Here is an 18,635-nt window from a genome sequence, read left to right on the forward strand (position 1 = left end):
ACAGATCCGTTCTTGCTGTATCAGGGCAGAAGGCAAGGTTGTTGCCTTTCCCCCTCTTTGCTCTTGCACTCAAGCCCCTGGCCATTGCATTTAGAACTAACCCATAGATGAGTGGGATAAAAACAAATGGCAGTACTATACGCCCATACGCAGGGCATACCATGTGGTACTGACTTTATCAGATATAAAAACGTCAGCCCCCTTCCTGTTGGCGATGAGAGGCAAATTTGGCCAACTCTCAGGTTTCACCATCAATTTGGAAAAAAGTGCATTCATGCCCCTGTCCAACGACAATGACCCAGCTTTCCTTGCCAACCTACCATTTAACATTACCACAGATGACGTTGTCTATCTTGGCATCACAATCCTAAGGAATCCAAAACTCATGTTCAGTATCAGCTATTTGAACCAAATAGACAAGCATGGCAGAGAAATGGAAACTCCTCCCTCTGTCCCTAATTGGATGTGTCAATATTATTAAGATAGTGATACTTTTACATATCATAATTATCCTATTTTTCTTTATGTATCATCTAGTACTGTGGTACGTTTGTATTATTATTCTTTTTTTTGTGGTGTGTTTTAGGCAGCCTAGATAACTATTATTTCCACATTTTAATCCTGTCCCTCTTCCCTCTTTTTTTTCATTGTGCTGCATTCAGTTTGTTCTTGTTTATTTGGTTTAAACACTGTAAAGCATCTAGATGCTGTGCCCATTAATGTTCCACAAAACCAAAAAGTGAAACTAGTTGGGCATTTATCTCATTTGGTTTATGATCCAAGGTTTCAATCCCTCTGAAAAACAAATCAAACATCAAATTAAGACCCACTTCTGTGATTGCACATCTGTCCTTCATGCAGCTCCTAAGAAGGAGACCACTTTTCAGTCTGCAAACGGTCCCAAACATTTTCAATCACTCCATGCTTACCAATCTATTAGTTTCTCATATCAGCTAACGTTTTTTTCTTCATCTATTCAAACTCCAGGTGTAGAAGCCCAGCTTCGACTAAAGATTGGCTCCCTGGCCAGTGGTATCTATGAGGTTCCTGTCATCATCACTGACTCTGGCAACCTGCCCATGTCTAACACGTCCTTCCTGAGGGTCAAGGTCTGTCAGTGTAACCACCACGGAGACTGTGTGAACATGGACAGAACCATTGCAGCTGGACTGGGCACCGGAGCCATCATTGCCATCCTCATCTGCATCATCATACTGTTAGGTGGGTTTCTCTCTCACACACACATGAACAAGCACACTGTGTTAGGGCTGAACCCTTATGTATGATAACTTAACTCTGGTTGATCTGGCTGATGTAACGTGGGCTGTGCAGCCAGAGTGAGTTATCAGGATCAGCTCCAATGGTCAAAAAAGTAAACAAAGAAATGACTTCTCTGAAAAAAATCAAGAGTTGTGAATTCTACCAGAATAATCTGCAATTTCTGTTGTGTCTGATGTTTGTTTACAGCAGACTCTTGTAAACACTGTGACTCATGTGACTGTTTATGTCAAACAGGAACATGCAGCAAAGTTATTTAAATAACAGAAGGTATCAAATGTTCTGAAGAATAACTACTGGTGCAGGAACTGACCAGTCAGGCATTTTATGGCATAACATATTGTTTATACAATGTAGAGATGTTTGTTTAGAAAGACCAACCTGTGACCTGTGATCATTAAATGCCGTTTTATAAAGGTGTAATCTCCACAGCACCACACTAATCCTGATGCTCCGTCATTGTTGCTCAGTCAGTATTCTGTAGGTGTGTAAATCTGTGATTACTATTCAAAGAAATGAAACATGAGTAGGGCGATTAATTGAAAATTAATCTAAACCGACATTCAGAACCAATAATCGATGTAATCTTGCGCATGTGAATTATTTAAATTATCCCTTAAAGTTTTAGAGGCTTGCAGTCCATTGTCTCTTCCTCCATGTTGGGTCCTGCTGCAGGGGTGCGTCTGATGTAGTCAGGAGAGAGCGGGTTTTTAAAATGAAGAGATGTTTTCTGTCTGGCACTCAAAAAAGAAGAAAAAGAACTGACATTTATCTGTCCATTAAAACCCATGTAAACCCAGGGGCAGAAAAACTGCTCCCAAAGGACAATGAGAAATGTAGTTTGTATTTTTTTTTTTAACTAAATGCGGTTTTATCCTGATAGATATAAGTTTTGATGCTAGACAGCAAATGTTAGATGTGTTTTGTGACTATGTTTTACAAACGTGAAGCATAAATTGGGCCTTTTCTTTTGTCTCTGGTTCAGTGAATCTTGGTTATAATGAGATGAAACTTACAGGTTTGGAGTCTGTGAGACGTGTGCTTTCAGTAGAGGAGTCGTTTGTCAGGTGGACACGGGGAGCCATATTTGTGTTGATATATTTTTTGGGACTTTGTGTACCCGATCTTTTGTTTATTGTCTTAACTGTGTTTGCAACTGTGTTTGGTTTTACTGTGCTGTTAGCTGAGATCCTGGACTTTCTACTTTCTACTCTCACCATCTAGAAGCTGTGAGACTCTAATCCTGCTTTCTGTCTGTTCACCTGATGGCTGAAATTAATCAGAAATGGTTTCTTCTGTGTTTAGAAGGAAGCAACTTCACAGCTTTAAATTCATCCTACTGATTTTTTTACCTTTTAGTTAGTAAATCCTGAAAATTTCATCTTTCTTTGTCATAAATATTGTATTTTATATATATTAAGAAATATTTTAATTGTTGCTGTTTAAAGAGAAAACTGCTCTTCTATTATAAAAATATTGGCAACTAAAACTTTCTGTTAACTGTGAGGACTAAACATTAAACAATATTAAAATAAATGCTAACTACTTTTAATCGAGGTAACATCCTCAATTAATCGTGATATTGATATCAGGTTATATTAATCAGCCCTAGACATTAGTTAAGCAGATGATTGAAACCACCTAAACAGCTTGGTGCACAGGTGGATCAAGATGTTCATGTAAAGTCTATGAAGACCAACTGCAGACTGTTTTATGCATGTCGACTGGGAGAGTGAATGAGAACAGGGGTTCAGCATTCTGATCTAGACTCTTATCAGTTTAAGCATCAACATCAAGTAAATGAAATTAACCTAAATAGGCTTATGCTCAATGTTTGTTTTCCACCAGCATGACAGAGAAGAAATAGTTGGACTGGAAAAGTCATTTTATACAGTATGATTTGCTTACTTTACTTATTTACTTGTTTACTGGGCTTCTTTTGGCGTGCACAGTGAACTGTGTGAGGACTGCCGGCTCTTTATATGGGGGCATGTTGGCCAATCCTCTCTCCATTCAGCCATTTCCCTGCTTTCCCACTGACAGATTACTTCCTCGAGTGGGTGGGTTGCTGGATCCATTTCCCACCCTGATAAGACGAGATGCTGAGGAAAGACTGTTATGCACTGCCATGCGCCTCTGTGCACTGTTCTCCCTAATACCACAGAATAAGTAGTATCCTTTCTTCTAAGGAAGGGAGGAGAAGTAACAGCCACTAAGTCAGAGGCACAGAGGAGCTTTAAATAATCCTCAATCATTGGTGACTGGCCTACAGAAATGTTTAGGTGGGCCGCACCCTTGAGAATGCCAGGATCCAGATTTTCCTTGCAGAACAAGATGAGCAGCAATGCTCACTCATCAGGGTCATAATGCTATGAGTGACCAGAATAAATAGCAGAAAAAAAAGTTATTTTTCTTTTTTTTCTCCCAAGACAGCTCACATTCATAAAAGGCATGTCACAACCAACACTTGAATTTGTTTCTAAGCAACTGGATGACTCTCAAACCAAGACAAAAAAAAATCACCATATGAGGAAGACCAGGCACTGAGCATCATTTAATGAAGGCCTTACAGTCAAATGTGGTATGACGGCATCAGGCTGTGGGGATGAAAGAATAGCCTCTTATCTCGCAACCTGCAGGCCTGTAAAATGTTTTCACCAAATATAATTCAATTTTTATTCTTCTAATTTTCATTTTGTGCACTGACTAATCCAATTATATGCTGTTCTTGACCAATTTGTAGTTTTAAACACTGTAAACCTAACTAATCTAGACTAGTGAAAGATACAACTCTTGATAAAAGTTATGTAAGCAGCACACCTGAAGGGTGCTTATTCAGCTTTTGTTGTTTTGTAAAATAAATAAACAAATGAATGAATAAAATATCAATATAACATAAAACAGCTATTTAATAGCTGAACCTTCTGGTTTTGTAAAAAATGCCTAAAATGATTTTTTTTTTTTAAATGAAGTATAGAAAAATAATGTGATATTACCATTTAATTATTATTTCTCAAATACTTGCACAAGTCTAAATATGTAAATTATTCAGCAGATAAAGAAAAAGCTTGCACGCTTAATGAGCTGCTGCAGCTGCTGGTTGATAGAAAACATTGCCACCACTTCACCTGAAGGTAAAAGATACGCTTCAAGGCCCAAAATGATCACATTATAAACCAAGAAACTGCTACAGCACAACCCTGATGGTTTCACTGAGAAATTTTAGCATTTGTTATTGAGCTATTTTTCAGACTGGGTCTACTTAATTGTTCTCTTTTTGAATTTCAGTCAGCACCCCAATGCATTTTGTCTCCTGCAGGTAAAACTGTGCAGGTTCATACACGAGTACAGAGCTCTTCTGTCTCACAAATGCTCCCAGATAAATACGATCAGATGAGACAAGGACCACCAGTTTCTATCATTCTTTTGAAAACCTGCTTCCATTCCATATGCTCTGATTTCAGCTGTTGTTTAGTATTAAACTGCGACTGTCTGCATGGTGCAGCTGGGATGCAAATCTTGCATCAATGATAACACACTTGTGCATTCTCAGTTATCTCATGAACTGCTGGGTGGTCCCTGAATTCCACTTAGGAGGCTGACTGATGTTCGGTAAAGATCGATTTGTCTCTGATGTTTTGTCGCATTTGTCCTGCAGTGCTGGTGCTGCTGATTGTGATGTGGATGAAAAGAAGGGATAAGGAGCGTCAGGCCAAGCAGCTTCTGATCGACCCAGAGGACGACGTCCGAGACAACATCCTCAAATATGATGAGGAGGGAGGAGGAGAAGAAGATCAGGTACGCACATGTATAACCACCTAATACATTTTTTTTTAATTTGAAGGTTCTGTTTGACGTGCCCCTCACGCTCCCCTCAATGTCAAACACTGAAACACACATTCTCAGTTACAGCACACAGGATGCATTACACACAAGCACACACACATTCTGTTTCTCTGCAGTTTTCAATCATCTGTCCTCCAGCTAAGATTAAATATATGACAAAAGAGGAGCTCGAAACAGGATCAATTGCTCTCTGTTGGAGAACAATTTCATGTGTCTCTCCAAACAACTTCTCTGCTTATGCCAAGCACATAAGCTGCTTTGCACTTCTACTGGGGGAACATTAACTCTTATTTGCCCAACCAATGAGGCTGAGAGAATATTTAGCTTTTCACAGCAGCAGCCAAGTTAAAGTCTGTATGGCCAAGAAATTATATAAATATAAACTGTCATGACATGGTCAGTTCTGTCCTCTGCATATATGCACGTGAGCTTCTTCTGCACTACTTAGACCGGGTAGCCTGTAGATACTATCAGTTACTGTAATAACTCATATTTTTAAATTACATATTGCATTACATACATAGTCAACAAAGTCTTATTCTGCTCGGTAAAAAAAAAAAACATGAAGAATATTCCTGAATAAATTAATCTTTCTGTCTCAGTGCAGTCATGATCAAATTTAATTGAATTGACTGTAATTAAGTTATGTAATTAAAGCAAACAACTTTTCACATTTCTGCATTTCTGACCAATCACACAGTAGTTGTCAGACTGCATGAAAAAATGTTCTGCCCAGACAATGACAAGAAGTTGCGAGAAAAATAATTACATGATTCTTTTCTCGCAGTCCTAGGAGAGAGACAACAGATTTCTCTCTTCTTTCAGAGTTTGTACATTCCTCTAGAAGTGTGTGGTTGTGTATTTCTCTGCAGACACATCCTCATCTGCAGGCTAAAGGCCCATTTTTGCTCGACGCAGAAGTCGGATACACCTGATGGACGGACGTTTACGACTATCTGCTGCGTCGTTAATGCATGTAATTTTGTCCGTTATTGGGGGGCTTGCAGATATGTCGCTTGATGCAGCAAACAGAGCAAAACCACCAGAAACTGTGGGGGCAGATTTGAGCAGTAGAGCTGACATGCAGCCAGAGAAAGGAACAAACCAGACAAGAAATGGAAGATCAGGAAGAAAAAGAAGACGATTAGACATCAACTGTAGAGATGCCGGGAGCTTTTGAAGAAAGGCTGTATTAGTGTTTCGAGTATGTTGGGCGGGTGCAAACAACTTTAAAGTGGCGTATTACTGCCACCAACTGGGGGGGGCATCTGGTTGCGACTTGAACTGATGCATGCTGTTAGCCTCTAATGTTATGTTTGCCATGTTGCTACAAAAATGGAGGAAGTTCTCATGCAAAGTCGTCCTAAAAAGCCACTGTTTGTCCGTTTTTTGGACTCTAGACCAAAGGTCTTCAACAGAGGGTCTGTCACCCCTAGCAGGTCAGAAGATGTACTGCAGGGGGGTGCTTAATTTTTATGTTGACTAGACAGTTTTTTAAATATATTTTTTCCATTTATTTTTTCCCACACATCCTACACATTAAGATGAACCCAAAATATTGTAGTAAATGGATAAATGAAGGCAGAATATGTTATCTTTCTGTCAGAAATGCACACATTCAGTGGTACACAGGAGTTTTCTCAAGATGGGGACCACTTTGCTTACAGGTCAAAATTAACTAGACTCATCACTTCAAGCCTCCTGCACAGAAAGTAGAGGACCCATCCCTATTGCTGCTGTTACTATCACAAGGCCACATGTTATATGTTGGCTCTGTCAGGTATCTGTAATTGACAAAGAGCCTATTCAGTCACCAGCTGACTAAGGTCCCAGAAACATGGATACAAGATATAGTATTTAAAAAGAAGATAACTTTGTCAAATAAAGAATAAAGACAAAAAAAAAACAAAAAAAAAAAAGTGAATCTTGCTCATTTAGATGAATATTTTCCTGGCTAACACTGCAGGTCTTCTCCAAAACAGCCAACTACTGAGACTAGTATATTATATAGTATATTATAATGCCAACTGCATGGACAGTGTTATAAGTGGAAAGTTAAGTAACTTTACCAAAAAAGCTCCACAATCACAAGAGAGATACTTTCCAATTCAAAAACTTCTGAAAATCCAAGTGGAAAGGCAGCATCTGCAGCTGATGAGAATAAGTACAAATGAGAAAGACCCAAAAACATACAGAAAATTATTTAAAAATTGGATTTGCATTTAAGGGGACAGATGACATTAAATTGCCAATATGTGTAAGTGACTATTTTAAAAGGTGGACCGAAAGTACTTGTAAACAAACCAGCTGTGTCAGGGTTCTAAATGACAGATACCTGATCATCTAGAAGTCTGCTTATTAGTGACTGTTAGCCTAACTTGTGCTGCTCCTGGCTAACTGCTTAAGTCATTACTGAAATCAGCTGGTTGCTCCTCTGTTTGTAAATCAGCCCATTTTAAGCTATCTATCTCTGATCTGCAACCACACTCAAATTTCCCAGGAATACTAAATACAGGATTAACCTGGATGTCAGTCTTTTGAAGTATAGAAACCCAAGCAGTGAACAGCATTTCCTTCTTGCCTTCCAGCTTATTGCAGGACTCTTATTCACTCTTCAGCAAAAAAAATTCTATTGGTTGGCTGTTACAGTGAACAAAGCCCAAGTCCACAGCTTGCTGCTATTGTCCTAAAAGGGCTGCTTGAGTCAATTTCTCTAGAGACCTGAAAGCACAAACTGCTTTTCAAGTGGATGCTGGAGTGACTCCGACACCACCATTCAACAGCAATAGATCAGAGGCTATGACACACCATCCCCTCTGGTCTCAAGATTGAAGCTAATCAGACATAGTAGAGGTTAGTTTCTCACTCTCTAAGGATAAATAATCATGGAAAAATGGTGGATGTTATGTTAGAGGAGCTCAGCTTGATCACAGAAGATTTCACATTAGAGCTGTGTGTATATATATATATACTGTATATATAATGTGGATTGTTTGCACTGCCCCTTAAGAAAACCCGTGGGATTTATTTATTTATGTATTTGTCATTCAAGTGGCCTGGCATAATGGCACTGTCAATGAGTTAATCCACTTTGCTGCTACATTATACCTTATTATTAAATACAGTGGAGTTGGCACAAAACGTGATGCTTTTATCTTCCAGTAGTTCACTTTTATTAGAATTAAGACTTATAAACAGCAACAACAAGAACGATCAACACTAGATACAAATACCCTGACTATGGTTAAATGTTGTATTATGGATTTCCTTTCCCCTTGAAGCAAATAAATCATTAAATAGATGAATCTGCACTTTTTACTGACAGATAAATTCTTTTGCTTGACTGCAGCTCTAACGTAAATGTGTTTGACTCTGTGTTGGGTTTAGGACTACGATCTGAGCCAGCTGCAGCAGCCTGATGCTCTGGAGCCGGAGTGTGTCAAAGTGGGGATCAGACGTCTGGATGAGAGGCCTCTCCATCACGATCATCAGTACCCCCTCCGCTCTGCTGCCCCTCACCCTGGAGATATAGGAGATTTCATTCATGAGGTACTAAAATAAGTCCGGTCTGCATCTATTGTCTGGAATTAAAACTAAACAAACTGATCTTGATAGATGGTCCAGTTGGCTCACACTAAAAATGGAACTTCAGAAGAGTACAAGCTGCCTGAAAACAGTACTGGGTCTATAAAAAAAAGTTGGATTTATATTACTCTGCTTGTTTCATTCTTTTCTAATATAAAGAATCAAAGAGTGGTGACAATATATTATGTACAAAATAAGAAAATTTCCACTATCATTTAGACTAGTGTTTCTCAATCCAGGTCTTCGGGACCCACTTCCTTTATATTTGAGATGTGTTCCTACTCCAACACACCTAAGTTAGATTATTGAACTTCCTCATCAAATTATTTGCAAACCTGTTAACGTGCCATTCATTTAATTCAGGTGTGTAAAAGTAGGGTTACCTCTTAAACGTGCAGGGCAGTGGGTCCTGAGGACCTGGATTGAGAAATACTGATTTAGAATATGACTGTTTAAGCAAGACAGATATCACAAAATAATGTAAATTTAAATGATATTCAGGTTTTACAGATGTTCAGTTTGGGGTAAAAACATGGCCACCTCTGGATGTAGAGTACCATTTCTCTCCCCTTCTTCAAGGCCATTGTTGCATGTTCTTTCAGCAGCTCTTCAACAGCTTTCAAATGATGAAGGAAAGAAATACTAAATACTATTTCAAAGAGAAAAAAATATGATAAATGATTATTTGCTGTATGATGGTAAATACACATTTAAAATGAGTGTCTAAAAAACTAGGAGTGATAAAGAAAATAATGGAGTAGAACGGACATTTAACTTTAAATCAGCTTTACTAATGGTCCAGATCAGCCCGCCTCAGACCTTCCATCAGTCTTAAATCCAAACTGCTTTCACCCATCACACACAAAGAAACTACTACCTTCCAAGCTTTCCAATGCTTCCATCTGTTTCCCTGTGTAGAAGCTCATCTGAAGCATCAGATAATTGCAGATACTGGGGAACAGAAATGACGGGTGTTTCTCCAATTCAAAGCTGAAATCTTTTTTGGAAAAAATATATAAATCTATGCCTTCACATAACTAATCTTTTTAAGGTATCTAGTGAGTGAATTGGCATCTAAACTTTGAAATTACATTGCTCATTAGCCATTTTGGGGGTTTTTGACCACCACCTTTTTCACTGGAAGATGGTGGACCTGCAGACGTTACATGGTTGAAATCAATCATTTGGCAATATTCATATTTTATTAGATGAAAACATACACCAGAACATCTCTACAATAGGTGTTTAAACCTGATTTTGTCAGGTAATTTCAACATGACTTCAAGAAATTATTGAGTTGCTAAATGTTATGGAGATAATAGATTATGTAATCATGTATGTCTTCAAGACTTTCATTTATATACCCATCAGCCAATCATCTTTTTTGTTTGTCGACCAGAAAATAAATGCTACACTATTTAAAATATCATTATAATGTTTTTTTTTCTTCAGATTATGATAATGGCCAGTGCTGGTGTATTTTGTCACTCATAAATCCAGCTGTATGTGGGTTAAAATGTGTCAGTATGTGTTGGCTCTGCGAACTATGTTGCTCTCAGATGGATTAACATGACTCTCAGAGTTAATGAGATTGGCTTCTTAAAGAGACTCAACTCCTCCTTTACCATGACTGACAACTGACATCATCTCAGGTGTAAAGAGGCATCATTGTTGATGCATCTAAAGGGATTTTGTTGTCTGTGCACTAGTTGCCTCCATATTGTCTGCATGTATGTGTGTGAGTGTGTGTGTGTCTGGTTAACTTGCATTAAGACATCTGCCAAAAACAGCTATGAATAATGAGCTGGAGCTGTCAGACATGGCAAGCTGATCTAGACAGCTTAATCCGACAGACATGACAAGCTGATGCTTCTCATCCTGCCTCTTCCTCTATGCGTTAATTCTCTCCTTCCACAGTGACAGGAGCATCTTCAGTCAGACAACAGATGGAGCCCTCAAAACATTTTCACAGCTTATCAGATTTACTTCTTTCCTGTTAGTCATTCTGAGTGACAGCAAGAGGCAAATAAATACAAAAATAAATAAAAGTGTTCTGGACTCTAACTTGGTCAAATTTATTTTGATTTTAATTTTAAATTTGACTTTAATTCAGCTTTTTTTTAAAGGGGAATTAATAAATAAGGGGGTTGTGGTTTAAGTTTAGGCCATCCTGGGTAATCTGCTGAATCTCCTCGTTGAGATAGAGGCAGCATCTGTCCAGCCTGACCCAAATCCTTCTCTTTCCTACACTCCTCCATAATCCCTGTAACCCTCCTTCTCCCTCGGCCCTCCCTCCTGTCCATCTCAACCTTCCACACAGACACACATTCAGCCTTTCTGCTTAACCCTCCCTGTCCCTCATGCTGACCTCTCCCTCGTCTCGCTCTGGTACCTTTTTCTCTGGTAGCTACAGTTAAAGGGGGAATGAAGGTTAATATTTTAAATCCCAGCTGTTTGTGAAAAGTGATCCCTACCCCTTTCATGTGGTCTTAAGGTGTAAACATGTGTCATCAGACAGGGTTTCAATCGTTGTACATGGGTCTAATGTTGTTCAGTGTTAGAATGAAGGCATGAACACAAGGTCTATAAGGCCTGAAGGTTTTCTATACAGTTTCTATATAAATATAGGATTACTTTAATCCCCTACAAGATACTGTGAGAGTCTTGGAGCTTGTTCAACCGTAAATTTGTCTTTTTTCAGTCACAGAGGAACAGAAGGGTGTGGGTTTTGCACATGGAAAGTCTGATGGAAACATGGAAGTGTCCCCTTTTAATCATCTGCTCACCAATTATTTCATACAGTCTTCACTTGTTTAGATGCAGACTTTAAAACTCCATGGATTAGCTTGTGACATGAGGTTTCTCAAACTGTGGATGCTCCCCATCACATATCAAACGTGGAGGCTATATTAATATCCAATACCTGTCATAGAACCTCCAGCTGATTCACTGGTGATATTGATAAAGCAAAAGTAATATCTACCTCCTGATTTTGAGCTGTGCTGTAGGGGGCCTTAGCCTGTGGTGGGGTTTCAGGAGGTAAATTTGAGAAGTCCGACAGAAATTCAAAGGCCTTCAAGGAGCAATACTATCATTACCAGGGTACCCTCGAGGAGCCAGGCACAGGGATAAAGCTCACCAGTGAACTTTGGCTCCAGGGCTTGGTCAGACTCAGGCCAAAGAAAACATGGGATGCCACCTCTACATAAGCTCACCACCTGCTGGGAGAAAACTGAGGCTGGTGCAGTATGAACTGGGCAGCAGTTAAAGGTGGGGGCCTTGTGCTGATTCCCGATGGCACAAGCTGGCTCTTTGGGCAGGAAACATTGTGGAGACCCAGAGCAAGATGAAGGGATTGTATATCCCATTTTTGCCTTGTAATGCTTCAGAAACCCCAGGATAAGTTGGAAAGTGTTGCTGGGTCACATGTGTTTGCTCCCTTCCTGAAACCTGCTTTGCATAAGTAGAATAAATTTAATGGTTGGTTGAACACAAAGACTGTAGACCAGCAGCAGTCTGGACATTCTAGTTTCATTTTCATCTTGTCAGAAAAAAAAAATGGACCTCTTTTTTTCTCACTCTGCTGTCTCTTTCATCTTCCTTTTCAGGGCCTGAAGGCTGCAGACAATGACCCCACGGCTCCCCCCTACGACTCCCTGCTGGTGTTTGACTATGAGGGCAGTGGTTCCACCGCCGGCACCCTCAGCTCCCTGCACTCATCCTCAAGCTGTGGAGACCAGGACTACGATTACCTCGGTGACTGGGGGCCACGCTTCCGCAAGCTGGCTGACCTGTACGGTGGAGGGGATGATTAGCACATTCACCCTCCACGAACAAGAACCACTCTCCCCACTCTTGCTTCAAGTCTCAGACAGTGGGTGGAGTAAGACGGATAATAATGGGAAACCACGGGGATGGATCAGCACTTCTGTAATTCCACTGGACAGCTTGTTAAGACACTTGCTGCCTCTTGTGGACAGTTGATGACAGTAGGGACCATGCTGACTCCTTGCCTAGTAAGGCCTGGCACTGGCAAGAATTCAGGCTAATGGACGTGATCTGAGCGTTAGCTCTTATTCTAACAAATGTGAGCCATCAGGAAAGTGCTAAGATTCTCTCTGATGGCTGAGAGCTACGACAGCCATGCTACAGACACTCATTTACACTTGAATCTTACAGTACAGCAGCACTGGGGTCAAATGTGCCTTTTTGTACATTCTTTTGATTGTGTTCACTTCTGATTCTATTTGTTGCTTTAAAGCTCCTGGGATTTAGCAACAGCAACCAGAGGAGCACTTTGCCATTGTAATGAGTTTAAGTGTGTGATTTTGGTTTCCACCTCATTCCTTGTACATGTTTGTGTGTGAGAGTGAGTGTGTATCATTTCCACAGAGACACACTGGATGGAAAAATTAAAGGGCAAAGTCTTCTTGAGATGCCTTGGATGATCCTGTCAGCAAAACATGATTTTACTGTGCAGCTCTGGGTCTTAAACTGAATCATCAACTGAAGTAAATGTAGTCATTTTCTGCTTCATGTCATACACTTACTTATGTCTTAACACACACACACACACACACACACATATACATATATATATATATATATATATATATATATATATATATATATATATATATATATATATATATATACAGGAAAAGATGATGTTTTCAGAAATAAATAGTTTTGTCATGTTTAAATAAACCTGGGAAAAGGTAAATAACTGACATATGCTACTGATATACACTACTCTGGTATTACTGTGACTGTTTTTGTTGACAGAATGAGTTGAGATCACCTGCTACGCTCATTTCCTCTGCAAACATATTTTTTTTCCATAGACTGAAATGTTAAGAAAACATATCCGAAAAATGGCTTCCCCCTCTGGTTTTCAGCACTCTTGGATGGTCGTAGATGTTTAATGTCAAAATGAATCTAACATCCTGTTTGTGGTGCAGTTCAGATGTTATAGTCATGGCCCTGGTTTGCATTTATAATAACCTGTTTAAAATTGGGTTATTTTAGCTTAGAAGTAAAGACATCTTGAGGGAATAATATTTCAATTTATGGATATGTGTGGGTGAAAGAAAATCAAAAGGAAGATCTATGACAATGCACCAAGGCCACCAACAAAAACAACTAAATCTAAAGAGTAGTAGTAACATTCTGTGTGTGGAACTCCTGTGATATTAAATGAGAAAAGGATTAACCTTCTGAGTGGAGTGAAGCTGAATATTTGGATGGTACAGCAGAATCCAGACTGATCTGCTGCTTACTGCGACTCATCCAGCACCATTCATCTGTAACTTCTGGAGTCAGAGGAGAAACATGAAACGGAGACTAAAGCTGTTAGAAATAACTGATATCCATACTGTTGCCAAAGCATCTTTGGGAGTTAGGATTAACATATTTTGTTTACAGGAACAGCTTCATGGATGAATCAGCCAAAACATGCTGCTTGCCTGACACGGTCTATATTATCCCTGTGGCACCTGATCAGTCCTGAATTGTTAGGCCACAAACACATATCTACTGATATCTGGAGGTTTTCGGAGCTGAGCTGCATCCTACAGATATAAAATGTTCGGTTTTGTTCACCTTTAATCTCCCAAATATTATCAATGAATTGTTGAAAATAGTTTCAGGCTCATAATTGGGAGTTTAAAATCAAGTTAACTGAATATCTTCATTATCATAGAAAATCCCAGACCCATTCTCAGGACCAATATTTCATAGTGAAAAGGCTGAATCTATAGTTATTAATGAATCTCAGCACAACAAAAGTTGTCATTAACCTTTTTGAAAGAGCAAGTGTGAAAGATGTTCAGACCCAGAGCTGTACAAAAGAGCTGCATAATCTTGCCAGTCTGGGTTTCCAAAGCTCATGAGAGAGAAGATGTGTACAGCAACGCTAGACTTTAGATAGACACTTTCCTTTTTTATGTTTTAATTTTTGCTTTTATCACATTGTAACTTATGCAGCTGATTGCTAAAAAGGGAGTCATCAGTTAATGTTTTGTAGCAAAGATACTTATTGATAATCTGCTGTGTTAATTAAATACAAAATGGCACTGTTTCTTCTGTCTGCTGATGATTTGCCTTAGTGTTTCTCTGGTACTCAACAACTGGCTACTCACTGTAATCTGAAATCTGTACAGATTGTATTTTTTCTCTGGTTATGTGGTCTCTTAAAATGACATGCTAATATCTTGAATCCTTGTATATGTGTAATTTGGATCACAAATTAAAATGTTTTTGCATGTTTTTATCTTTTCATTTTGGTGAAAAAACTTTTTTTTTTATTTATCTTTTGCAAGTTGGAGACATAACACAAAGAAACCAACACAAACGCTTTGAGGGCTGATTCTGGTTAAGACACACCGGTGGTTCATGTACACTTTCTAATACATTTTAAGCAGCATTAAAATATTTATGTTCCTTTTAGAAATAAACAGCTATTTCTACTGTCAGAGAAAGAAGTTATCATTTTATAGATATTTTTAATGTCAAGACTTTCTGAAGCTCTCGGATATGCTTGACGTGTCCTTTGGCATTGATACTGTGATGTACCAACAGCATAGAAATGAAAAGATAAACTTCTGTAACATCTGCTGGGAGGTATGAGGTTTGGTAGAGGAATAAGTGGTAACTCTTTATAATCATAATCAGAGAAAATACATTGTTGCTAAAGAACAAACAGGACCATTTAGAAATGACACTTGGCACTACTAAATCCTTTCTAATAATAAAAACAGAGGACTAGATGAAGATAATTTACCAAAGAACCAATCAGGAGACATCAGTGTTGATTATGAAATAATCTTACATCAATTTTTTTTATAGTTGGATTAATTCCGATATTAAAACATATTTAAAAAGGCGTAAATCCCAAGTTTCATCATGTACTGATTCCATGGGCTATTGCTATAAATTCTGCCATGATACGATTGTGATTTGACTCGATTCCAGAGCTTTAGAGATCAATATAAGACAATATCATAATGTGCTTTAACACAGTCACTTCCATTGATATCAAATCATAAAAAGCAACTAAACAATTCACCATTGCTTATCATTTCAGCATGAGATACCTTTTATTTGTGACATCTTAAGAAATAAAAAAATTGAAGGAGGCCAGTGCGGTACTGGTCACCTCTGAAATCTTACACCAAGTGCCACTGAAGGAGGAGGACAGAAATTTCCTTCCAGACCGGATCATTAGTGTCAGTACAAAGTGGTCTCCTAATTAGTCACCTTTTAGAAATTGACATTTGGCTGTACATTTTTTTCCCCTGAGTAACTACAAATGCTAATGTTATGAAAGGCTATTAACCTGATGAAGCATGAAGCTACATAGCAGTGCTAATCTAGCTGGTAGCACCACATTAATTTTAAGATAATGCTGTGTCATATTTAGTTTTCAGTGAGGGACTACACATCAACTGTCAGGACTGTGGCGTGGGTGAGGTGTGGACCCAAATGCAGGCTGACAAAGGCAGGAGACAGAAAAATGCAGGAACAAGAGTTTAACAAAAACTATAGAGTACTTGAACAAAACTTGGTATGGAGACTACAAGGACTAAGAGTACATGGACAAAACAAGACATGAACACTACAATGGCAATGAATAAATAAAACCAAGGGGTATACACACACACAGGGATTAAGGAGGAACAGGTGAAGTTAATGAGCAAATAATGACCAAAACCAAAAACACAAATTATGACAGTGATCATAACAGTTTTCAATAAAAATTAGAAGAATGATGATGTAAAAATGAACATTTCCTTCAACATCACAAATTCTATGTAATTACAGTGAATCAAAGTGATCATTACTAGATTTTCTTTATCAAAATTATTACAGCCATAAGGATGATGATGTACTGATGATGTAGGTTTCAGTAAGTTGATGATTTTAAGTAGTGGATTTCTTCTACTGTGTGATTAAACTACATTTCTGTGATGATGATTGTACCATGGTACAAACTACTTCCTTGTCTGGGCGATAAAAATATACCAACATGTCTTATATACCAACATGTCTTGAACTCATGAAATCACAGAAATCACTAATTAAGATAATTCTGAATTCAGTTTAGACAAAACACTAAGTAAAAAAATGTTATTGTCTTATTGCTGAATAGAATATTTTACATTATAAACTTCTGTTTGTTTAGATGTCCTATCCACTCAATTGCTACGGCAACCTCTGTCATTAGCGTAACAAAACACTTGTCTACCAGAAATCTCTTTATGTCCCTACCAATGTCAAAATCAAAGCTACACGGTTGCCAAATGTGTTACAGAGAACACCACAACTGACCATGGGAAAACGCCACAATGGAGATGAAAGACACAACATTTTAAACTTGTAGGAATTTGTTCTGTCCAGTCCTTTATATTGTAGGGCCATGCAGGTGGCTAAACAGCCAGAGGGCCATGACTTGGACAAAGCTGTGAAGATTTATTTATCTGCTCATTGGGGCTTCAGGATTTCTTGTTAATGTTTAAACTTAGACTGTGAATAAAATGTATAATTTATACAGCCTCTGGTGTACACTGTTTTATACTCACACATCAGTAAAAGTAGTTTATAATTCAGGATTACTTCTTTAATATCTACTGGGTTTCAAAGAAGATATTTCTCTCTAAAGGAGGGGGATTATGGAAAAGACATTTTAGCTTGTTACTACTAATGCCTTTTCATTCTCAGGTATTGTCTCGTTTATTTTGGGAATTTTTAGAGGCAAGCAGGGAAGCTCTGCTTAATATTAAAAATCCTCATGCTGCATTATAAGTGCATCCCAGTTCTCTATCTTTGCTGTTATTTACACCATTTGTCAACATTTGTCAGTTTGTGTGTTTTCACTGTCATGAAAGAGACCATTTGTCTGCTGCTCTACTCAGGATTTTTTTCAGTATGTTTGCTTTCACTCGCTGTTTGGTTCATTAAATGCTACTTTTTTAAGGCTAGCTAAACATATTATTTTGCCTTTAAATAGACCCATGTGTGAAATGTAAGTTCAGGAAGGAAGATCTGTTTCCGTTCATCGGTCCTCATTATCTTTTGTTTGGACATCTCATCCTGCTCTGTTTTGTCACATCCGTTTTCCCACAATGTCCAACTCATCTTATTTTTTAAAACTTTCATCAAAACTCGGGTCAAACATTTCTTCATTATCCTTGGAAATACACACTAGTCATATTACTCATTTTACTTTCCTAATAAAATCTAAAATTATCTTTATTAGAACAAAATTACAGATGTTTCTTTGATCATAATAAGTAAACATTGACTTCAAAGATGAAGAGACAGCCTGAAGCAGCTGAGGATGACTTTACATGAAATGAAGTGTCGACTTGTTTACATCGGCTGAAAAATGAAAAGAAACATGACACACTGACGTCTTTGTTTTTCTATGCTTAGACAGGTTTAAGTCTCTAAAATTTTGTCCTCCTGAGGTGTAAACATCAGCCCCATCTCATTTGTTCAGACAGTTAACATTTGACTTGAGTTTGAGTGCATCACTGGCTCTGTGAATTCTGCAAACTGTCAGATAAACACACACGACGCCGGTGGATCCAGCAGCCATTTTCCCTCTGACTGCTGCTGCTGTTTCTGTCAGCAGGAGCAGAGCCCAGCTTCTGCCTGGATCATAGCCCTGACATTTACCTCATTTTGTGTTGGTGCATGTGTGTCTGTGTAAGTGTGTGTGCATAGAGAGAGAGGTGAGGCATATTCTTCAAGCAAATGAAGTAGGTTGACAGCCCTTTTAGCTTCTGAGTTCCAGAGAAGCAGGAGGGTGGATATATGATTTTAATTGCAGGTGTATAGTTAATTAGTGCAGCAATCAGAGCTCGTTATTGTCGCCCCATCCCCCTTAGATGAAAGTGGAGAAAAAAAATAAATAATTCAAGTCC

General features: G+C 38.5%; 1 protein-coding gene across 1 annotated transcript in view; it reads left to right on the forward strand.

The window, feature by feature from the left end:
• LOC121653011 (cadherin-2-like) overlaps positions 1 to 13,310 on the forward strand; it is a 65,286-nt gene extending 51,976 nt beyond the window's left edge. Inside the window, exons 13-16 of the mRNA XM_042006189.1 lie at positions 988 to 1,221; positions 4,937 to 5,076; positions 8,512 to 8,673; positions 12,318 to 13,310. Of these exons, the coding sequence (XP_041862123.1) occupies positions 988 to 1,221; positions 4,937 to 5,076; positions 8,512 to 8,673; positions 12,318 to 12,524 (743 nt within the window). The 3' untranslated portion in view covers positions 12,525 to 13,310. The remainder of the gene's footprint in view (positions 1 to 987; positions 1,222 to 4,936; positions 5,077 to 8,511; positions 8,674 to 12,317) is intronic.
• Positions 13,311 to 18,635: the final 5,325 nt, after the last annotated feature.

This window comes from Melanotaenia boesemani, chromosome 14 (assembly GCF_017639745.1).
Source record: "Melanotaenia boesemani isolate fMelBoe1 chromosome 14, fMelBoe1.pri, whole genome shotgun sequence".
Classification (NCBI taxonomy): Eukaryota; Metazoa; Chordata; class Actinopteri; order Atheriniformes; family Melanotaeniidae; genus Melanotaenia; species Melanotaenia boesemani.